This window comes from Cervus elaphus, chromosome 22, assembly GCF_910594005.1.
Source record: "Cervus elaphus chromosome 22, mCerEla1.1, whole genome shotgun sequence".
NCBI classification, from domain to species: Eukaryota; Metazoa; Chordata; class Mammalia; order Artiodactyla; family Cervidae; genus Cervus; species Cervus elaphus.
In genome coordinates this window covers 17,635,040-17,659,871 of record NC_057836.1, presented here as the reverse complement: position 1 = coordinate 17,659,871, position 24,832 = coordinate 17,635,040, and the positions used below count along the sequence as shown (strand labels likewise).

Here is a 24,832-nt window from a genome sequence, read left to right as displayed (position 1 = left end):
CTCCAAAAGCACTGCAGATGGTGACTTCAACCATGAAATTAAAAGATGCTTGCTCCTTGGAAGAAAAGCCATGATAAACCTAGACAGCATATTAAAAAGCAGAAACATCACTTTGCTGACAAAGGTCAAAGCTATGTTTTTTCCAGTAGTCTGGTATGGATGTGAGAGTTGGACCATAAAGAAGACTGAGCACCAAAGAACTGATGTTTTTGAACTGTGGTTCTGGAGAAGACTTTTGAGAATCCCTTGGACAACAAGGAGATCAAGCCTGTCAATTCTAAAGGAAATCAACCTTGAATATTCATTGAAAGAACTGATGCTGAAGCTGAAGTTCCAATACTTTTACCACCTGATGTGAAGAGCCAACTCATTGGAATAGACCTTGATGCTGGGAAAGATTGAGAGCAGGAGGAGAAGGGGGGCGACAGAGGATGAGATGGTTGGATGGCATCACTGACTATAAATTTGGATATAAATTTGAGCAAACTCCAGAAGATAGTGAAAGACAGGGAAGCCTTGGGTGCTGCAGTCCATAGGGTCGCAGAGTTGGATACGACTTAGTGACTGAACAACAATGTATCTTTTAAATATTCAGTTCAGTTCAATTCAGTTCAGTCACTCAGTCCTGTCCAACTCTTTGCGACCCCATGAATTGCAGCATGCCAGGCCTCCCTGTCCATCACCAACTCCCGGAGTTTACTCAAACTCATGTCCATCCAATCGGTGATGCCATCCAGCCATCTCATCCTCTGTCATCCCCTTCTCCTCCTGCCCCCAATCCCTCCCAGCATCAGGGTCTTTTCCAATGAGTCAACTCTTCGCATGAGGTGGCCAAAGTATTAGAGTTTCAGCTTCAGCATCAGTCCTTCCAATGAACACCCAGGACTGATCTCCTTTAGGATGGACTGGTTGCTGCTAAGGTCTAAAGTGATAACCCCCCTTTCATTCTTGGTGTTGTTAAATTCGTGTTCTCTTTGTTTTTCTTGATTGATTTTTTTGCTAGAGGATTATCAGTTTCATTAGCCTTTCAAAAAGAATTACCAGTTGACTTTGTTGATTTTCTTTATTGTGTATGTTTCCTATTTTGTTGATTTCTATTAGCTTTTGTTCTTATCATTTGGTTTTGATTTGCTGTATTTTTATAGATTCTTGAAGTGGAATCTTAGATCATTTGCTCTCAGTTTTCTCTTCTTTTCTAATGTAAGCCTCAAGGAAGCATAAAGGCTGTAAATTTTCCTCTAAACACCATTTCAGTTGCTTCATACTGATTTTGAAACTACATAATTTCTTTTGTATTTTATCATCATGAAATGTTCTTTTCTCTCTGAATATATTATTTATCCTATAGGCTTACTTCATATAATATTAATATATATAATACAGCTTTCTCTGATCAGTGTTTGCATGGTATATCTTTGTGACCCTATGTTTCTGTGTTTACAGAGTGTATGATTTTGTCTTACTTTATCTAGTCTGATCATCTTGCTTTTAGTTGGAGTGTTTAAATTATTTAAATTTAATGTAATTATTTATATACTTGTGTTTAAGTTTACTAGCTTGCTGTTTGTTTTATGCTTTTTTGTTCCTATTTTAATCTTTAATTGAGCATTTTAATACTCTATTTTATGTACTCTATTGGTTTGTTGGCTATATCTCTTTTTGCAGAGCTTATCATAATGTTGAAAACATTACTCTTTAATCACATTTTTCTTTAGATATCATGTCCCTTAATATATAATGTAAGACCTTAATATAGTATACTTCTATTTCCCTGTTCTTATTATTTATATTACTATTGTCATATATTCTACTTATAAATATATTATGAATTTTCTAATACAAAATTGTTATTTTTGTCTTAAATATTGTAGTATTTTTAAAATGAGAAGAAGTTTTTAAAATGTTTACTTGCAGAATTATCATTTAACACAGTTCTTATAGCTTTGGGTAGATCCAAGCTTTCATTTATTATCACTTTCCTTTACCTTTTAGACCTTTAGATAACATTTTTGAGTAGTGTATGTCTGATAACCTCACATTCCGTCATCTGTTATTCATCTGAAAACACTTTAATTTTTTTCAGGTTTGAATATTATTTTCAAAAGTGTCTGAATTCTGTGTTAATATTTTCCCCCCACCGAGTATTCTAAAGATGCTTTTGCATTATTATCTGGCTTGCATTACTTCAAACAAGAAGTCAGTAATACTTAACATTGTTCCCCTATATAGTGTGTGTCAAAATTTCCTGGCTGCTCTTAAGAGTTATTTTTGTTTATGAATGGATTTCAGCAATATATTATCAAGTGCCCTAGGTGGTTTTATTCAGCTTATCTTGTTTGAGGTTTGTTTAGCCTCTTGGATCAGTGGGTTTATAGCTTCATTAAATTTGGAAAAATTCCATCTATCATTTTAAAATATTTTTTTCTACTCATCCCTTATTCTGAATCTCCAAATAATATATTTTACATGGTTTGATATTATCCTTCATGATACTAATTTCTACTCATGTTTTTCTCTCTCTACTTCAATTTGGATAGTCAATTGCTATGTGCTGAATTTCCAATTCTTTTATTCTGTAATGTCTAGTCTCTTATTAAGTTAATCTAGACAATTTTTCATTCCAGATATTGTATTTTAGTTTTAGAAGCTCCATTTGCTTATTTTTTCTCTACTTTGTTTTTATGCCTCAGTGTTTATGTTAGAGGTTTAAAGACCTTATCAGCCAATTAAATCATCTCTGTAATTTTTAAGTTTGCTTTTAATGATTGCTCATTTAAAAATTTTTTTATGGGTTATATTTTTCTTCTTTGGAAGTCTAGTTTTTTGACTGGATTCAGGCATTACTAGGTAGTCTTTTACCAGAAAGAACTCTAGCAATAAATAATCAGAATATACTCAGAAACAAGGGAATTTAAAAAATTAGGTAATTGATTCCCTTTTCTTCTTTTCAAAATATGTTCCTTGGATGACCAATGATGCATTGTTATTTTGGTTTCCCTCCTTAGCTTCAAAACATTTTATGATCTCACCTTACTTGCTACAAACCCCACCTATATACCTACCCTTCACTTCTGTAGCAGTTACTTCCCTTTTCAACAAACCCATCTTTAAATCAATAAACATTTGTATATTTAAGATAATGTTTCCTTGCATGAGGTGGAAGAAATAACAAAATCCAGGGTTAGGTGATAGATAGGAGGAGCAGAGAGTGATGAAATATGCTAAAAACTGATTCAACTAGTATTTTCCCCAAATATTTATGTGTCTTATCAGTATTGGGGCTTATGCAACTTCAGTTCAGTCGCTCAGTCATGTCTGACTCTTTGCGATCCCATGGGCTGCAGCATGCCAGGCTTTCCTGTCCATCACCAACTCCCAGAGCTTAGTCAAACTCATGGCCATTGAGTTGGTGATGCCATCCAACCATCTCATCCTCTGTCGTCCCCTTCTCCTCCCACCTTCAATTTTCCCCAGCATCAAGGTCTTTTCCAATGAATCAGTTCTTCACATCATGTGACCAAAGTATTGGAGTTTCAGCTTCAGCATCAGTCCTTCCAATGAATATTCAAGACTGATTTCCTTTAGGATAGACTGGTTGAATCTCCTTGTAGTCCAAGAGACTCTCAAGAGTCTTTTCCAACACGACAGTTCAAAAGCATCAATTCTTTGGTGCTCAGCTTTCTTTTTAGTCCAACTCTCACATCCATACATGACTACTGGATAAACTATAGCTTTGACTAGATGGAACTTTGTCAGCAAAGTAATGTCTCTGCTTTTTAATATGCTGTCAAGATTGGTCATAGCTTTTCTTCCAAGGAGCAAACATCTTTTAGTTTCATGGCTGCAATCATCATCTGCAGTGATTTTGGAACCCCCCCAAAATAAAGTCTGCCACTGTCTCCATTTTTTTCCCATCTATTTGCCATGAAGTGATGGGACCGGATGCCATGATCTTAGTTTTCTCTAACTCGGAGCTCTCCAAATAATGGCATGCTTGATCTCTACTTTCATCTTCTACCTTTTTAAAAAAAGTCAGTTTCTTTTCAAATTATAAAATGTTTAATACATTAAACTTCAATGAAGGAAAATTAAAAGATACAAATAATTGGAAAATCATTGTGTTAATAGATTGAAAGAATTAATATTTCTAAAATATCTATACTGCTCAAAGTGATCTATAGATTTGATGCAATCCCTATCAAAATCTCAATAGCATTCTTTATATAAATAGAAAAAAGCCTCAAAATATAAGTGTGTCATTTGGTTTTCATGTATTTATGAATTTTTCCTGTTTTCTTTTCATTCTTGATTTCTAGCTACCATTGTGTTCAGCAAAGACACTTGGAATTATTTTGATATTCTTAAATTTTCTGAGACTTGTTTGTGATCTAGCATGTCCTGGAGGATATTTCATGTGTGATTGAGAAGAATGTGTATTTTTCTATACATTGGGTAAAAATGTGCTCAATGGGTCAGTGTTCTGGGTGAATGGGCACTGTGTGTCTGGTAATGCCATTTAGCCTATAGCGTTGCTCAGTTCTGTTGTTTTCTTATTGATTTTCTGTCTGAAAGACCCATCCATTATAAACAGTGGGATATTTTTGTATTGCTTCTATTTCTCCTTAAAATCTGTCAATGTTGGCTTTGTTTATTTACATTTTTTGATGTTGGGGGCATATATTGAATATATATATAATTACATGGGTTATCGATTCTTGTTGAACTGACTATTTAATCATTATGTCTCCTGTGATGGTTTTAGCTTAACTTCTCTTTTGCCTGACTTTGCTTTCTTTTGATTACTATTTGCATGGACTCTCTGTCTCTACCTCTTCACTTTCATCCTATGTGTGTCATGAAATCTAAAGTATGTAGTTGGGTCTTGTTTTTTAATCTATTCAGGCCACTCAACATTTTTCAACTGGAAGTTTTAATACATTTACATTTAAAATCATTATTGAAAGGTCAGGACTTATTGTTACTACTTTGTTCATTGTTTTCTGTCTGTTTTGTAGTTCTCTTGTTCTTCTCTTCTGTTGCTTTCTTTGTGAAGTGATTTTTCATAGTGGTATGCTCTGACTCTTTTCTCCTTATTTTGTTATCCACTATACTTGTGGTTACCTGGGAACTTGCATCAAGCAATTGATAGCTATAATAGTCTATAACTGAAGTTAAGTACAGTTAAGGTAACAACTTTAATAGCACACGGAAACTCTATATTTTACTATCTCCCCAACACTTTATATCATTGACATCAGAGTTTATTCCTTTAAATATTCTTTTTCCACCAGAAAACTTCTGTGGTTATAGTTATTCTTGCTGTGTTTGACTTTTGATTTACAAAACATGGTTAAAATCATGTGCTGAGATTACAATATATCAGTATTCTGTACTTCTCTTCATATTGATCTTTACTAATGAGAGGCAAGACAAGTTTAGTGATGATGAAACCCCTCAGTTTTTGCTTTTTTTAAATTAAAAAAAAAATCTCTCTCCATTTTAAAAGGACAGTTTGCTAGATAAAGAGTTGATGTTTGGCAGATTTTTTTCTCTAAGTGCTTTGTATACATTACCCTGTTCTCTCTGGTCAGCAAGGTTTCTCCTGAGAAATCTGCTTTATGACAGGAACTCCCTTATATGTAGCAAGTCACTTTTCTTTTAATTCTTTCAAAATTATCTTTGTGTTTGAATTTTGATAATTTAATTATAGTAAGTCTTGGTGTAGAATTCTTCAGGCTCTACCTACCTATGAACTTCTGGGCTTCATAAATCAAGTTGTCCTTTTCTCTCCCTAAATTTGAGAATTTTTCAGTCATTAGATCTTTAAATAAGCTTTCTGCCTCTCTCTTTTTTCCTACTGGGGCTCTCATAATGCATGAATAATTTTGCTGTATGGTTTCCCATGCATTGTATATGAATAATTTTCACTTTTTTTAATCTTGCTGTTGCTGTTCAGTTGCTAAGTCAAGTCTGACTCTTTGCGATGCCATGGACTGCAGCACACCAGGTTCCCCTGTCCTTCACTATCTCCCAGAGTTTGCTCAGATTCATGTCCAAGCCAGTGATGCTATTTAACTATCTCATCCTCTGCTACCGCATCTCCTTTGCCTTAATATCTCCTAGCATCAAGGTCTTTTCTAGTGAGTCGGCGCTTCATATCATGTGGCCAAACTATTGGAGCTTCAGCTTCTGCATCAGTCCTTTCAATGAATATTCAGGGATGACTTCCTTTAGAATTGACTGGTTTGATCTCTTTGAGTGTCCAAGGGACTCGCAAGAGTCTTCTCTAGAACCACAATTCAAAAGCATCAGTTCTTTGGTGTTCAGCCTTCTTTATGGTCCAAGTCTCCCATCAGTACTTGATTTGTTCCTCTAACAAGATAATTTGAAATAACCTGCTGTTAAGTTTGCTGATTCTTTGTTTTGGACAATACAGTTTGCCTGGAGCACTCTATTGAATTTTTCAGTTCAGTTATTGTATTCTTGAGTTTCAGCTGTTCTGTCTGCTTTCTTTTTGTGTTTTCTTTTTTTCAGTATATGTGCTGCTGAAGTGAGCACTGTGTGTTTTATTTTTTAATTAAACTTTGCCATTTGTTCATGTACTTTTCCTGATGGTGTTCAGTTGTCTGTTTCTGTTCTGTTGTAGCCTTTGAGTTTGAACCAATTATTTTGAATTTTTTGTCAAGCAGTTCATAAATCTTCATTAGTTCAGAGTAGGTTGCTGGAGTTTTATTGGTTTCCTTAAGTGGCATCTTATTTTGCAGATTCTTCATGATCTGTGTAGTCTTGCATTGGTGAAGGTGCATTTGAAGGAGCAGACACTTCTTCCAGAATTTACAGACTGATTTCAACAAATCAAGATCTACTGCCTTGTCCTTGAACTGATAGGACTGGCCCTGGTCTTGTGGTCCAGCGAAGCTGGAGTCAGGTTGTGTGGCTGCTGCTGGGACTGCTGCTGTGTCTCTGGTCAGCGGCCCTGTGGGCAGGTGCGTGGGTGGGTGTGGCTTCCTCTGGGTGCTGAGGTGGGCAGGATTGCCTCCCTAGTGTGGTAAAGTGAGGCAGAGCCTAGGTCTCAGGGTGCACTAGAATCTGCACTCACACTCACGTCCACAGTTGACAATCCTGTTGTCAGGGATGCCAAGTGGTGAGACTCCTTCTGGATGTCTGGGCAGACAGGACTGCCCAGGACCATGTGGTGCAGGGTTGGCGCCACATCAGGGAGCAGTTTCTGAGTCAGTACTGCCTGAAGTTGGCAGGCATGGTGCTGGGGGCACACTGTTTCTGTGGGAGAACGAGGGTTGGGGAACGTCCGTTCTTGTCATCTCACTGATGTCAGATGTGAATACAGAATTAGCATGATGATAGAATTAAGACCAATTAATATCACTCCTTGTGGTTTTCTATGATTTCTGTCTCAGAAGAAAAGTCTGTAGTAGAAATTCTTTGGCAAACTCACTGTCTTATAAATTTCCATTCAGAACTCATTCTCTCCCAGGTTTGTTGAAAATACCAAGCTTTCAAGAGAAATGTCTAAGACCATCCCTTCTCTCTCCTATGACTTTCTGAGCTTACTTAACAGAACAGACTCATCTTTTTCCTTATTTAGGTCATCTAAGAAATTCTTGGAATATTTTGTCATCAAAAGTTATCAGAAAAATAAAATTTGGTACATTAAAAGTGAATTAGTTATTATGTCAGTATTTCTTCTCTTGAGCCATTATCTGTCTACAGCTTGGCGTGCACTAATGGATCCAGCCTATATGATTTTCTCTATGACAAGCCACTTGAGGAGTGGCTCATGGGGGAGAAAACTGATTAGACTAGTAGCAGAAAGTCTCAGAAAAGCTTTCTAACTTTGTCTAGATGATAGATCTCTACACTCTCATAGCCATTTCGCTCTGGTTTGGTTCTGCTCTTCATGTCTCTATACTCAAGTTTGAGTGCCACACATTATGCATTATTTTCTTGGGCTCTGTAGATCCCAGGCTCTTAAATGAGAAACTTCTCCAACCAAAATAAAATATATGTTCATGGTATTCAGCCATTACAGATGATCTGTCTTGGTCCCTGTAGTTTTCTGGACCTTAGATAGGGAATTCACATTTCTAACCAACCTCAAAGTATACCTTGCTGGGATCCAGTCATTCCAAATGGACCCTGCTTCTGGATTTCTCTTTAGAAACTTGGTCATGAAAATGCAACTCTGACACTAACTGTTAAATTCTCAGTTTGTGCTCAACTTCTGGAAAGTTTTCACACTATTGCCTGTGACATATTGTTTTCAATTTGTAAGCAAGAAAAATGGAAGTTCATTGTGTTTGTTGTTATTTTTATCTTAGGATCTGTGCGTCTAATAGGAGGGAATAGACCCTGCTCAGGGCGCGTAGAAGTGCATTCTGGAAAAGCCTGGATCCCAGTGTCTGATGGGAATTTCACACTCCCCACTGCCCAGGTCATCTGTGCAGAGCTGGGATGTGGCAAGGCTGTGTCTGTCCTGGGACACGTGCCCTTCAGAGAGTCCGATGGCCGGGTCTGGGCTGAAGAGTTCAGGTGTGAGGGGGAGGAGCCTGAGCTCCGGGTCTGCCCCAGAGTGCCCTGTCCAGGGGGCACGTGTCACCACAGTGGAGCTGCTCAGGTTGTCTGTTCAGGTGAGGTGTAGATCAGGACTAACCTCCCTGCACTCTCTGTTGGGGTAAGAAAATCATGAGATTTTGCTGAAATCCTGTCTTCTTCTACCAGCGTACTCAGAAGTCCGGCTCATGACAAACGGCTCCTCTCAATGTGAGGGGCAGGTGGAGATGAACATTTCTGGACGATGGAGAGCGCTCTGTGCCTCCCACTGGAGTCTGGCCAATGCCAATGTTGTCTGTCGTCAGCTTGGCTGTGGAGTTGCCATCTCCACCCCCAGAGGACCACACTTGGTGGGCAGAGATGACCAGATCTCAACAGTCCGATTTCATTGTTTGGGGGCTGAGTCTTTCCTGTGGAGTTGCCCTGTGACTGCCCTGGGTGGTTCTGACTGTTCCCATGGCAACACGGCCTCTGTGATCTGCTCAGGTAAGAGAGAGGGAAGGCTGTTGGTACTCAGGATGCTCCTGGAGTGGAATGTCTCCAAGAGCAGAGAGAGAGGGAAACTGACTTCAAAAGTTAGATATTTCATGATGAAATACTGGTTTTGTCATTATTCATTCATGTTTCAGATTAGGGCAAGAAGCATAAAGGAGAATACATATTTTAAGTAAACATAGTATAATAATCATAGTAAACAATGTATAAGCAAAAAGGATACACCTCAGTCAGGGATTTTTCCCCACTGAACCGTGTGAGAATTTCTATACCCATCAGATTCCTTTACCTGATAACCTCAGCATGTATTTCTTAAGACATTCATTCAAATTAAGGAAATTTCAATTTCATACAACATTATTAACTATTTTGAAATACATCTGAACTTGAATTTTTTTTGTTTTGAAGTTATAGTAGAAAGGTTTAACTACAAATTCAGTATTTTTAATAAATCAGAATTATTTGGATTTTCTATTCATCCTTATGTCATTTCAAATGGAACTATTCAAAGAATTTCTCTACTTCAGCTAATTGTGTAAAAGTTTTGGCAAAGAGGGAGTGATGTCAGCCTCATGGTGGTTTGCTCCCTTCCTATTTGCTTCTCTTTTTAACAACTAATTAATCATACATCCATGATTAAAAGTGCCTCTGTGAAAGTTGTGGGATCCCATAACTTATATCAAAGGACCAGGAAGATGGTCACTCACCTGGGCATGCAATAATAGGCAGGTAGACATTGGTACAGACTGGAGCCAGCAGGAGCTAGTGAAGTTGTCCCAGCCCCCTGGGTCATAGTCAGGGAAAATATGGAGAAACGTGGTGAGTGATCATTTGGTCAGATACCTATAGAAATTGTTAGAAGTCTAGGATTCCTGAAGGGAGATTTCATTACTCTGTTAGAACCAAAAATGTAAGTTTGAATTATTGGAGAGGATTAAAGGATTTTGCCAGTGCTGCTCCTTATCCCAAGGTGACACAGCATAACTTTGAACTAGCCGGTGGGGCCTCTCTCATGGGCAAAAAGGAAAGCAGTGAGCTAGTGCCCACTTGATATTGCTGGGGAAACCAATTTCTCTCCAGCAGCACCCAGAGTTCTGGGGCTGAACCTCTATGACTGAGGGGAGAGAGGAAATATGAAAGATAATTAAGAATGTCAAGGAGTGTAAAAGGGATGCAATTCCTGCAACTACACTGAGTTGCACATCCATAAGCCTCTAGGAGAATGTCACCCAAGGATCTCTCTCCCTGGGCCCATAGATACTCCAAGTCCCTGAGGGTACTAAATCTTTAGTAAATCATCTTTACTGCCACCCTTCTGACAGCTGTTTTTATGTGTTTCCAAGTATGGAGATGAAAGCAAACTCCAGTAAATGGAGTGATCTCCAAAAACAGACTAGGGTCTGTGGGCAGGGAGGTAACCATAGGCTTGAGCTGTAGCACAACATTCTGCAAAACAAAAGAGAGGTTTTCAGCAGCCTGCTGAGTTTTAAGGACCAAAGAAGACATAAAAGCTTAAGGTATTTTCTATAAGAGGAAGCAAGAAATGTAGAGTGACTCTATATAAGATCAGAGAACAGTATATACCACCTGAAGGTAATCAGTAAAGATTTGATGGGGTGTCTGCTACATCTAAAGCAAAAGCAGCAATGCAAAATTTCAAGGAACTTGAAGAATTAAAGAAAGTAGTCATCACCAAAGAGTAACAGTAACTTTTCAAAACTGACAAAGACACATATCAAAGACATGGATTTTTGTAATCTAATTTATAAAGAATCCAACACAGCTGTTTTGAGGAAACTGAATGAGCTGTAAGAAATGACAGAAAGGCAATTCAATGAAATCAGGGAAACAATAGATGTAAAAATGAGAAGTTTAACAAAGAGAAGTCCTAAAAAGAACCAAACAGAAATTCTTGTGCTGAAGGTTTAATAAATGAAATGGGGAAAAATTCAACAGAGAGCATCTACAACAGAGTAGATCAAATTAAAGATAGAATCAGTGGTTAAAAATGAGTAAAAAAGGAAGACTATATCCTATGTGATTTATGGGTCTACACTAACTTAAAAATTTCTAGGAGAAGAGAGGGAAAGGGTGGGAAAAAGTGTATTTAAATGAACAATACTTTTCTAACTTGGGAAGAGGCTTGAAAATTCAAGCTGATAAAACTAATAGGTCACATTATAACCCTAATGCAAAATACCTTTTCTCAGAAACATTATAGTTAAACTGTAAAAAATCAAAAACAAAGACTCATAAAAGTAGCAGAAAAAATACTGACTAAAGTGGAAAAACTAAATGATTATTTAGCATGCTGTTTAAAATTTGAAACTGCTGGTCAGATGCAGGACCAGCTTTTTCACATTGCTTAGGGTTGAAGATTGATGACTTACATATAGTTCATCCGTGTACACAGACTATCTTCACTAGTGACCAATGAAGCAGAAATCAGACATAAGTGGTACTTCTTTCTACTAGCAAAATCTAGGTGAAAATTCCATTTATTATAGTATGAAAACTATTAAATGTGTAGGAAGAAACTTAAAATATCTAAATGGCTTGCATTGAAAGTCACAGAGCATCCAAAAAAATAAAGATGTATACTATGTTCATGCATTAGAAAACTAAATAGGCTGTCAATTCTCTTCACTTAACATACAAACTAAATCTAATCCTAATAAAAAGCCAAGCAATATTTTTGTAGAACTTTACAAGCAAATTCTAAATATTTATTTAAATGTGAAAGAATTGGAATGGACAAAACAGTTTAGAAAAATAAGGACCAAAAAGAAGTAAGCTAACTTCAAGTTTCCTACTACATATCCACAGCAACATGGCCATTGAATAAGAAGAGCTAAATAGATCAACAGAGCACAATAAAGTTCAGTAACAGACCCAAATCCATGTATGTATTGAAATTCTACAAAAGCATAGAGCTATTTCAAAGGGGAAAATATATTCTCTTTAAAAAATGATCTGCTAATTGAATATCTGAATGAGGGGAAAAAAATGAACCGTGATCCTTATTTAACATCATAAGCACCATTCCCCCCATCCTCACCCTGAAGAAAAACCCCAATCCATCAGGGTAGCTCAAATAAATGGTTATTCCCATATAAAATTTAATTATAAAACTGGTAGAAGAAAACATAAGAAAAATTATTATGATTGTGGAGTAGGCAAACATTTCCTAAGTCAGATAAGACATTAACCATTAAAAAATGAGATGTGATTTTCATTAAAATTAAAACTTTTTGCTTTTTGAAAAAAAATATTAAGAAAATGAAAAGGCATTCAACTGATAGGGAGAAATTAATTGCAATACATATCTCTAACAAAGGACTTGTAACAAGAATAAGTGAAAAATTTGTAACAGAAAGATAAGAATTATCCGGTTTAAGCATGGACAAAATATTAAGAAAGACACTTTTCCCAAAGATGATATACAAATGGCATGATATACAAAGCAAATGAAAAGATACCAAATATAATTAGTTATTAAAGAAATTCAAATTAAAATATGAGATATAAATTCACAAATTAGACTGGCTAGAATTAAGGAGACTGACAATTCCAAGTTTGGAGAAGGTTATTGATCCACTAGAACCTTTATACATTACTGATGATAACATAACAGAAAACAATTCTTAGCAACTCTATGTTACCCAAAATTTCTGTTACCCAAGAGGGATGAAAAGATGTCCACAAAAAATTTAGGCAGAAAAGTCAGACATGTTTATTTAAAAGAGTAAAACAGTATAAGCCACTCTAGTTTTCTTTAATGAAAGAAAGGAAAACTTTCTTTGGCATATTCATACAACGTAAGACTTTAACAACAGAAAGAAAAAGCTACTCATAAATCCAACTACACAGAAAATCTCAAAGCATGCTAAGTGAAAGAAACCATCTAAAAGGAATTACATACTGTATGATTTTATTAAATTCTCAAAAAACATAACTAATCTATTTATGATAAAAGACAGATCAGTATTTGCCTGGGTCTGGATTTGTGGGGCTTTTATTGGTTGCAAGAGGCATATAGAAACTTTGTGAATAATCCTATATATTTTGAATTTTAACTGCAGTAACGGTTATGCTGGCACATGCAACTGTCAAAACTTATGAAAACATACTCAAAATAAGTGTACTTTAATGCATGAAAATTATACCTCACTACAGAAGGTTTTTGGAGAAGGAAATGGCAACTCACTCCAGTATTCTTGCCTAGGAAATCCCATGGATAGAGGAGACTGATGAGCTACAGCCCTGGAGGCTGCAAAAGAGTCAGACACGACTTAGCTACTAAACAAACAACAGAAGATTTTACTATTTGTCTTTTGTTTTCAGCTTAATTCTACTTTAGTAAAAAAAAAAAAAAACATGTTTTTCATTATTTTACCCTTTGAAAATTTTTTGGATCTCACTTTGTATAGTATATGATCAGCTTGGAAAACGAACTGTAAAGGCTTGGAATAAGGTATATTCTCTAGTTTTCAGAGGTATGTTTGTTAAATCATCCCACTCAGATGTTCTAAATATTTAGAGACTGGCTTTGCTTGTTTTGCTCTATAGTTGCTGAGACTGAAGAAAGGTGTTTCTGGTTACTGTTGCCCAGTAACAAAGTACTTCAAAATCTAGTCACAGCAACCATTTTATTTCACATAAATATCACCATATATTTTTCCTTCAGCCCCAATTTTATCTCCGCACTTCCTTTCAATCCTCATTGACAGCATTGCCGAAGCCTATCAGGCTTCTGCTCTTAACCTCCTCCACCCCTTCTAGCTTCTGCCTGTTCAGTTGAGTTCAGTTCAGTTGCTCAGTTGTGTCCGACTCTACTTTGTTCCAAAAGCAATGTCACATGTTTTAGGTGGCATCCCAAATTTGGGCCATTGTGGATAAAGATGCTATGCATATGCATATACAAATTCATACTATTTGTATAGTGGCCTCATTTGTATGTGGCCATTTGTATTTGTATGTGGCCTCATTCCTTGGTATATATGCACATACAAACTTGTATATGCATATACAAATGCATATACTTTTCTTCTGAAAACAAACACTCCATTTGTCTTCAGTAAATACTTAGTAGTATAATTGTAAGTGTTTGGTTACTATTGTTGCAAAACCAAATTTCCCACAAAACTTAGCATCTTAAAACCCCTTTTTCCTTTTGCTCATGATTTCCTGGAGTTTGGGAGGGAATTTGGGAAGTGCTCTGATTTGTATTGTCTTGGAGTCTTATCAGGTTGCAGCCCAGTATCCGCTGGGGCTGACATCACCTGAGGACACAACTGGGCTGGGGATCCAGGATGGTTCATGAGGACAAGCCTGGCAGCTGGAAGGTCAGCTGGGTTGAACTGAGTGACCAGAGACCTGCATATGATCGTCTCTGGAGGACGAGAGTCTCAACGGGGCAGACTTGCCCTAAAGCAAAAGTCCTCAGTGATTTCACAGGAGGTTGCAAGAGTTTTCAGACCTACTGCTAAGAGTCAAGGAACTTTACCTTAACTCCCTTCTGTTACTATAGAGTCAGACATGACTGGGGCGGCTTGGCATGCATGCGTGCTTTGGAGAAGGAAATGGCACCCCACTCCAGTATTCTTGACTGGAGAATCCCAGGGACAGAGGAGCCTGGTGGGCTGCAGTCTGTGGGGTCGCACAGAGTCGGACACGACTGAGGCGACTTAGCAGCAGCAGCATTACTTACTAGGAATTCACGAAGGTCACCAGAATTTCAAAGGAAGGAGGCACAGACCTCACTTCGCAGTGAATGTAACAGCAAAGATTATGTGCTGCTGTTCAGTCGCTCAGTCGTGTCCAATTCTTTTCGATTTCCTGGAGTGCAGCAGGCCAGGCTTCTCTATCCTTCACTATCCCCCGGAGTTTGCTTTAACTCGTGTTCCTCTGATCATTGCTATTTCTGCAGGAAACCAGACCCAGGTGCTGCCCCAGTGCAGCGACTCCTTCTCAGAACCAACAGGCTCTGCAGCCTCAGAGGAGAGCGCCCCCTACTGCTCAGGTGAGGGTCCTACAGGACAGTAGGCACCGCCGCCGCCGCCCCGACCACGCACACCCGACCAGGTCACCGCCCCATTGTCCAATTTCTCTCTCCTCAGACAGCAGACAGCTCCGCCTGGTGGACGGGGGCGGTCCCTGCGCCGGCAGAGTGGAGATCCTTGACCAGGGCTCCTGGGGCACCATCTGTGATGACGGCTGGGACCTGGACGATGCCCACGTGGTGTGCAGGCAGCTGGGCTGTGGAGAAGCCCTCAATGCCACGGGGTCAGCTCACTTCGGGGCAGGATCAGGGCCCATCTGGCTGGACGACCTGAACTGCACAGGAAAAGAGTCCCACGTGTGGAGGTGCCCTTCCCGAGGCTGGGGGCGGCACGACTGCAGACACAAGCAGGACGCGGGGGTCATCTGCTCAGGTCTGCGCTGCACACTGTCCACAGGGTGGGGGAGGGGTGGGGCCCTGGAAGATGGGGTTCTGAGCCCTGAGAGAGAGATGCTGAAAAGACTAGAGAAGAAGGCTTCCTCCCATGGAGACTGTATTTCCAGCAGGCGTGAAGACCAGGTGCTTTCACTTGCTCCTGCAGCAGCTGAGATTCTGGTCCTTTCTTCTCAGCAGTGTTTCCTGGCAGAGCCATTTCTTATGGTTTCCACATGAAAGCAGGGCTTTTTCTTCAGTTCCCTGTGGTAGTACAGTCTAGAGATCCTGTTGACGTTGTAATGAAAGCACAGATTTACTCTGTTCAGTTCTGTACGCTAGGAGTCTGACGAGGGTCTCTGTAGACCAACATCCCAGTGTCCACAGGGCTGCGTTCTTCCTGGAGGCCCTGGGGAGGACTCCTTTCCAAGTCTTTTCTGGTTCCTATGTGGCCTCATTCCTTGGCTTGGGGCCCATCTTCTTCTTCAGACAACCTTCCCTCCCCTGACCATTCTTCAGTGTCTCATCTTCCTCTAGCACACTCAGGAAGAGTATTCCAATTTTAGGGGTAATTAGATTGGGTTTAGATGGTTAATTCATAATATTGTAGGTTAGTCTCACCATCCCAAGCTCCTAAGTTTCTTGTCTTAATAATATCTGTAAAATCCCTTTTGAAATATAAGGCAACATTCACAGGATTGAAAGACTGGAACATAGACATTTGTGGATTCACTGTTCTGCCTGTTTCTCCACTACCCACATCCCTTTCACATGCTCTTTTACAGGTTTTATCAGGAAATAAGACTCAGGGCCCTTCCCTACAGGTGCTTATGTTGGTCTTTCTCTCCGTTCGTATTCACTACATCATTGTGGTAGAAACAGAAAGACAGACATTAATGGACAAAGTCAAAAAGGGAGACAGATTTCAGTCTTGTCACCCAGTGGGTATCTCCTTAACTGGGTCAGGGGTGAGTGTTCACAGCTTCTGGGAAAGAGGAAAACCCAGAGCACTGAGTGGAATGCTCACTCTGTCCCATCTCCTCCCTTTCAATCTTAGAATTCATGGCCCTCAGGATGGTGAGTGAAGAACAGCAGTGTGCTGGGTGGCTGGAAGTTTTCTACAACGGGACCTGGGGCAGTGTCTGCCGCAGCCCCATGGAAGACATCACTGTGTCCATGATCTGCAGACAGCTTGGCTGTGGGGACAGCGGAAGTCTCAACTCTTTAGTTGCTCTTAGAGAAGGTTCTAGACCCAAGTGGGTAGATGGAATCCAGTGCCAGAAAACTGATACCTCTCTCTGGCAGTGTCCTTCTGACCCTTGGAATTACACTTCCTGCTCTCCCAAGGAGGAAGCCTATATCTCGTGTGCAGGTGACTTACTGTCTGTTTCTGTGTGTCTGTCCCAACCCTGTAGGATGTCAGTAGTGAGATTTTATATTTTAAAATATCTAAGTGATGAGTTTAAGTTGGGTCCACAAAATGATGTTAGGATGGAGCTAATTTAATCCACATTTCAACCTTGTTATTTAGAGTTTTAATTTGGATATAATTCACATAGCATTATATTAGTTTCAGGTGTAAAATGTAATGCTTATATATTTCTGTATATTGGTAAATGATCACCACAATAAGTCTAGTAATATCCATCACCATATATCATTACAATTTTTTCATTAGAATTTTTCTTACCAACTTTCAAGTATACAATTCAGAATTCATTGTACTCACCATGCTATACGTTACATCTTCATGGCATTCACTTTAGAACTGCAAGTTTGTACCTTTTGACAACCTGTACTTGTTTTGCCCACATCAATCCACCTCTGGCAACCACCAAACTGTTCTCTGCATCTCTGAACCCCCCTTTTTTTTGTATTTGGTTTAAGATTCCACATATAAATTAGATTATATGGTATTTATTTCACTTAGCATAATGCCCTCAAGGTTCATCCATGTTGCTGCACATGGCAGGATTTTCTTCTTTTTGTTGGCTGGGCATATGTACATATCACATTTTCCTTACCCATTTATCCATCAATGAAGACTTACGTTGTTTGGCTATTGTAAATAATGCTGCAATGAACATTGGGTTGCACATATTTTTTCAAGTTGGTATTTTGTTTCCTTCAGATAAATACCCAGAAGTGAAATTGATGAACCATATGACAGTTTAATTTTTGAAGAACCTCAGTACTGTTCTCCATAGTGGCTGCATCAACTTACATTTCCCCCCTTCCCCGCCCAGTTGTGCACAAGGTTTGCCTTCTCTCTGTGTTTTCACCAACTTCTGTTATTTCTTGTCTTTTGGATAAAAACCATACTAACAGATGTGAGATATTACCCCATTATAGTTTGATTTGCATTTTTCTGATGACATAACATTGTGTGCCTTTTCATGTACCTGTTGGCCTGCTTTATGTCTTCTTTGAAAAAAAAATTCTATTCAGGTCCTCTGCCCATTTTTTAATCAGATTGTTGGTTTGCTTTTGCTATTGAGATGTATGAATTCTTTAAGTATTTTATATCCCTTGTCAGAAATGTAATTTGCAAATGTTTTTTCCAACTTCATAAACTACCTTTTCATTTTGTTGACCTTTTTCCTTTGTTATGCAGAAGTTTTTCAGTTTTCTGTAGTTCCAATGCTTATTTTTGCTCTTGTTGCTTTTGCTTTTGACATCAAACCCAAAATATCCTCATGATGATTGATATTTTCATCATCAGGACTTTTTCATCCTAATTTTTCTTTAGGATATTTTTTTAAATAATTTTAAAAATTTATTTATTTTTGACTGTGCTGGGTCTTTGTTGCTGCATGGGCTTTTCTCTAGTTGCAGTGAGCAGGGGCTACTCCTCATTGCACTGCACAGGCTTCTTATTGCAGTGGCTTCTTTTGTTGAGGAGAACAGGCTGGAGGGCACCGAGCTTCAGTAGTTGTGGCATGTGGGCTCAATAGTTGGAGTTCCTAGGCTCTAAAGCACAGGCTCAACAGTTGTGGCCAATGTGCTGAGTTGCTCCGTTGCATGGGGGATCTTCCTGGATCAAGGATCACACTTGAGTCTCCTGCATTGGTGGGTGGATTCTTTACCACAACCACAAGGGAAGCCCCTCTTCTAGGATTTTTATGGTTTCAGGACTTATGATCAAGTCTTTAACCCATTTTGAGTTAATTTTTGTGAATGGTGTAAGAGTTTTTCAATTTCATTCTTTTGCATGTAACCGTCCAGCTTTCCCACACCATTTTTGAAGAGACAGTCCTTTCCCAATGGTATAATCTCTACTTTTTTTGTCATAAATTGATTGACCACATGTGTTTGGGTTTATTTCTGGGATCTCTATTCTGTTCCAGTGATTTCTGTGTCCATTTTTATAGCAATACCATGCTGTTTGATTAATATAACTTTGTAATATAGTTTGAAATCAGGAAGCATGACACTTCTATCATTCTTTCTCTAGATTTCTTTGGCTATTCAGGGTCTTTTGTGGTTCCACACAAATTTTAGAATTGTTTGTTCCATATTTGTGAAAATTTTCATTGAAATTTGGATAAGGATGGTAGTGAATCTGTAGGTTGCTTTGTGTGAAAGTGAAAGTGAAGTTGCTCGGTCGTGTCCGACTCTTTGCGACCCCATTCAAAGGGTTCATGGGATTTTCTGTAGCCCACCAGGCTCCTCCGTCCATGGGATTTTCCAGGCAAGAATACTGGAGTGGGTTGCCATTTCCTTCTCCATACTTCTTTGTGTAGTATGAGCATTTTAACAATATTAGGTCTTCCAATCCATGAGCACAGAATATCTTTCAATTTATTTGTGCCTTCTTTATTATCTTTCACAATGTCTTAAAGTTTTCAATAGTCTCAGTTTTGACTCTTCCTTTCAGATTTGGATATTCTTATTTTCTTTTGCTTGCTTGATGATTCTGACTAGAACTACCAAAACTATGTTGAATAAAAGTGATGAGAGGAGGCATTTTTGCCTTGTGTTGGATCTCAGAAGAAAAGCTTTCAGCTTTTTACAGTTGAGTAGGATGTTTGCTAAGGGATTGTCATATGATATTTATTTTGTTGAGGTATAATCTCTTTCTACCTACTTTGTAAAGATCTTCTGCATCATAAACGGCTGTTGAATTTTGTCAAATATTTGTTCTTCATCTGTTGAAAGGATATGATTTTTGCCTTTATCTTATTTGGTGTGTCATGTTGATTAATTTGTGAATATTGAACCATCCTTGCATCCTTGGAACAAGTCTCTGATCTTGGTGTTGTTATTATTGTTGTTTAGCCACTAAGTTGTGTCTGATACTTTGTGATCCAATGGACTATAGCTCGCTAGGCTCCTCTGTCTTAGATTTCTCAGGCAAGAATACTGGAGTGGATTGTCCAGTATTCTCTTCATATATTGTTGAATTTGGTTTTCTAATATTTTGTTGAGGATTTTTGCATCTATGTTTATTTGGGATACTAGCCAGTATTTTCTTTTATTGTGGTGTCCTTGTCTGGTTTTGGTATCAGGATAATCTTGGTCTCATAAAATGGCTTTGGAAGTGTTCCTTTCATCTTTTTGGGAAGAGTTTGAGAAGATTCCACCACTTCATACCATTACACTGGGAATTGGAATTTCAAAAAAAAAATGTTGGTGGGATGACAAATAGTCAAACCATAGCACCTTATTTCCTTCAACATTTCTCTCTCTCTTATTCCCCACCTTCCACACACACCACATTCAGGTATACCTTGAATGATATGTTGTGCATTGCCTAAAATCTACAAATGAGAGAATGAGATACATAATTCAAAAGCAGAGATTTGTCCCTTTCTTTGCCTCTGTTTCCTCATCTCTTTGTCTTTTCATTCAAAGGCCAAAGTAGTGTTAAACTATTGGATTTTTATTTATGATATTTTTTTTGGCTCAATTCAGTTCAGTCACTCAGTCATGTCTGACTCTTTGCGACCCCGTGAATTGCAGCACGCCAGGCCTCCCTGTCCATCACCAACTCCCAGATTTTACTCAAACTCATGTCCATCGAGTCAGTGAAGCCATCCAGCCATCTCATCCTCTGTCATCCCCTTCTCCTCCTGCCCCCAATCCCTCCCAGCATCAGGGTCTTTTCCAATGAGTCAACTCTTCGCACGAGGTGGTCAAAGTATTGGAGTTTCAGCTTCAGCATCAGTCCTTCCAATGAACACCCAGGACTGATCTCCTTTAGGATGGATTGGTTGGATCTCCTTGCAGTCCAAGTGACTCTCAAGAGTCTCATCCATCACCACAGTTCAAAAGCATCAATTCTTCGGTGCTCAGCCTTCTTCACAGTCCAACTCTCACATCCATACATGACCACTGGAAAAACCATAGCCTTGACTAGATGGACCTTTGTTGGCAAAGTAATGTCTCTGCTTTTTAATATGCAATCTAGGTTGGTCATAACTTTCTTTCTAAGGAGTAAGCATCTTTTAATTTCATGGCTGCAATCACAATCTGCAGTGATTTTGGAGCCCCCCAAACTAAAGTCTGCCACTGTTTCCACTGTTTCCCCATCTATTTCCCATGAAGTGATGGGGCCAGATGCCAAATTTTAGTTTTCTGAATGTTGATCTTTAAGCCAACTTTTTCACTCTCCTCCTTCACTTTCATCAAGAGGCTTTTTAGTTCCTCTTTACTTTCTGCCATAAGGGTGGTGTCATCTGCATATCTAAGGTTATTGATATTTCTCCCAGCAATCTTGATTCCAGCTTGTGCTTCTTCCAGCCCAGCATTTCTCATGATGTACCCTGCATATAAGTTAAATAAGTAGGGTGGCAATATACAGCCTTGAGGTATTTCTTTCCCTACTAGGAACCAGTCTGTCGTTCCATGTCCAGTTCTAACTGTTGCTTCCTGACCTGCATACAGGTTTCTCAAGAGGCAGGTCAGGTGGTCTGGTATTCCCATCTCTTCCAGAATTTTCCACAGTTTGTTGTGATCCACACAGTCAAAGGCTTTGGCATAGTCAATAAAACAGAAACAGATGTTTTTCTGGAACTCTCTTGCTTTTTCAGTGATCCAGCAGACGTTGGCAATTTGATCTCCGGTTCCTCTGCCTTTTCTAAAACCAGCTTGTACTTCTGGAAATTCACGGTCCATGTATTGCTGTAGCCTGACTTGGAGAATTTTGAGCATTACTTACTAGCATGGGAGATGAGTGCAATTGTGTGGTACTTTGAGCATTTTTTGGCATTGCCTTTCTTTGGGATTGGAATGAATACTGATCTTTTCCAGTCCTGTGGCCACTGCTGAGTTTTCCAAATTTGCTGGCACATTGAGTGCAGCACTTTCACAGCATCATCTTTCAGGATTTGAAATAGCTCAACTGGAATTCCATCACCTCCACTAGCTTTGTTCGTAGTGATGCTTTTGTAAGGCCCACTTGACTTCACCTTCCAGGATGTCTGGCTCTAGGTGAGTGATCACACCATCGTGATTATCTGGGTCGTGAAGATCTTTTTTTGTACAGTTCTTCTGTGTGTTCTTGCCACCTCTTCTTAATATCTTCTGCTTCTGTTAGGTCCATACCATTTCTGTCCTTTATCGAGCCCATCTTTGCATGAAGTATTCCCTTGGTATCTCTAATTTTCTTGAAGAGATCTCTAGTCTTTCTCATTCTGTTGTTTTTCTCTATTTCTTTGCATTAATCACTGAGGAAGGCTTTCTTGTCTCTCCTTGCTATTCTTTGGAACTCTGCATTCAAATAGGAATATCTTTCCTTTTCTCCTTTCCTTTTCGCTTCTCTCCTTTTTGACAATAAAGCACCATAAAATGGGTTGTGGTAAAGTCTCTGACCCTGAATGTGAGCAATCACCTCACAGAGGCCCTGCCATCAGTTTTTCAGATGTTCTCTGCATGAGATGGGTAGAAATTTTGGTAGGATGTTGTGGAGAGAATACACAGGTTCTCATATTTTATGACAAGAACCATTTACTCTTCCATTTTCTTGTGTTTTTTGAACTTACATGTATTTCTTTCACTGACAATTCTTTTGTGTCTTTTTGTTGTTGTTGTTATTTTTGCGTCCTTTAAATACAAGTCTTTCTTAAAAAATTTATTTGAGTCTACTGCAGACATTTCTGCCTTACTAGGTAGCTATTTGTTTTTTCCTGACTTTTTCTATATTTTCCCTTTTTAAAGAGTTTTCTCTCTTTATAGCAATCTTTGCTTGACCAATGTCATACTGAATAACACATAACAGGAGCTTAGAATTCATTTAATAATTGTCCATTGAAAGTTGCATAAGTGAGGCTTCTCGGGTGGTCAAGTGGTTAAAAATCCACCTGTCAATGCAGAGGACATGAGTCTGATCTCTGGTCCAGGAAGTTGTAAAGAACCTGCCTGCCAGTGCAGAAGATATAAGAGATGCAGGTTTAATCCCTGGGTTTGGAAGATCCTCTGGAGGAGGGCATGGGAACTCACTCCAGTATTCATGCCTGGAGAATCCCATGAACAGGTGAGCCTGGCAGGCTACAGTCCATTGGGTCACACAGAGTTGGACACGACTGAAGAAACAGCACACACATGCACACACACCAGGAAGATTCCATATGCCGTGGAAAAACTAAGCCTGTGCACCACAACTAGAGAAAGCCCACGTGCAGCACCAAAGACCCAGTACAGCCAAAAATAAATTTAAGAAAAACTTTTTAAAAATTGCATAAGTGGAATTTGAATATAAATTAATTCTGTGCTTATGCACTAATTATGTTTAATATGCACCATTTATTATCAGAAAACATTACCATTAATTTATATTTACTTTACTATTTTGCTGATTACCATGAATTTAAAGAAATTCTATTTCACTGAATTTTATTCATCTACTTATTCATTCAATAAATATTTATCAAGCCCCATCATGGTATTTAGAAAAGCTTCTCCATGCATTCTTGTTGAACAGTGAACATGTAATCACCATCCTAATAGCAGAAACACAGGGTAAATAAGATATGCAAGGTCCTTCCTCTAGTGGAACTTTCATTCAGGGGTATATATATGTGTGTATTTGTTGTGTAATGTGGACATGATAAACAAGTAAATACTTAAAGGTATTTCAGATATCTTTAAGATATCTTCCATCATCATTTATATCTTTTCTCTAGAATGTTTAAAATTTCATTTATTTATAGGAACTCTCTACAAATTAACACCACTTACTGCTTTTCTTAAATACTACTGAAAGTATTTACCCCATTTTTTGCATATGTCTTTAGGGTTGTGTATGTGGTGTGGTTATATGATCAAATATACTATGTTTTACTTTTATGAATTCTGCCTTTAATGTAGTGTTTCAGATGCCATTCTTCATCTCCAAATAGTTTTTAATCATTTTATTTTCTTCAAATAATTTTATAATTTGAGAAAAGAATATTTATAACCTTACTGAATCTGAATTTATTTTACTGTGCGTGATGTTATAATATCATCAACAGATACAAATTACATTTTAGATACCTGATAATTTAGTTCCTTACCAAATAAATATACATTATTTCATGATTTCATGGACATAACACCAAAAGAACAGGCAAAAATAGACAATTTGCAAAATATATAAGGAAATCCTACAACTCAAGAGCAAAACAACAACAAGAAAAAAACCATAATAACCCAATTAAAAAATTGGCCAGAGACTTGAATGGACATTTCTCCAAAGAAGATATAGAAATAGCCATAGGAAATAATGCTCAACATTATTAGTCATCAGGGAAATGTAAATCAAAACATCTCACACCTCTCAAAGTGGCTATGATTTAAAAAAAAAAAAAGAATAAGCGTTGGCAAGGTTGTGGATAAATTGAAAATCTTCTGAGTATTTATCCACATTAGATGTGTAAACTTAATCTCAATAATACTATGATAAAAAATTTGTATGATTTATAGTGATGTTTCTTCATTCTTGGTATTGTTAACTTCATTTTCTCTTTGTTTTTGTTTAGTATTAACCAGCTCAGAGGTTATCAATTTTCAAGGAGCCATGTTTGAAAGGTTTTCCTCTGCTTTCACTATCATGCTTACCTTGGGCTTCCTTGGTGGCTCAGCAGTAAAGAATCTGCTTGCAATGCAGGAGACCACCTGCAATGCAGGAGACACAGATTCAATCTCTGGGTTAAGAAGATCCCTTAGAGAAGGAAATGGCAACCCATTCCATTATTCTTGCCTAAAATCCCATGGACAGAGGAGCCTGGTAGGCCACAGTCCATGGAGTCGCAATAGTAGGACTTGACTTAGGGACTAAACCACCAGCACTACCACCATCCTTACCTTCTTTTTTAAAATTAATTTTTGTTCTTTTCTTTGTTAATCCCAACT

General features: G+C 38.3%; 1 protein-coding gene across 1 annotated transcript in view; it reads left to right on the top strand.

The window, feature by feature from the left end:
- The window catches only part of LOC122679941, a 405,877-nt gene that overhangs the window by 248,766 nt on the left and 132,279 nt on the right, over window positions 1-24,832 (top strand). The window contains 5 exon segments of the mRNA XM_043880800.1: window positions 8,340-8,648; window positions 8,740-9,057; window positions 14,996-15,088; window positions 15,186-15,500; window positions 16,557-16,865. Of these exon segments, the coding sequence (XP_043736735.1) occupies window positions 8,340-8,648; window positions 8,740-9,057; window positions 14,996-15,088; window positions 15,186-15,500; window positions 16,557-16,865 (1,344 nt within the window).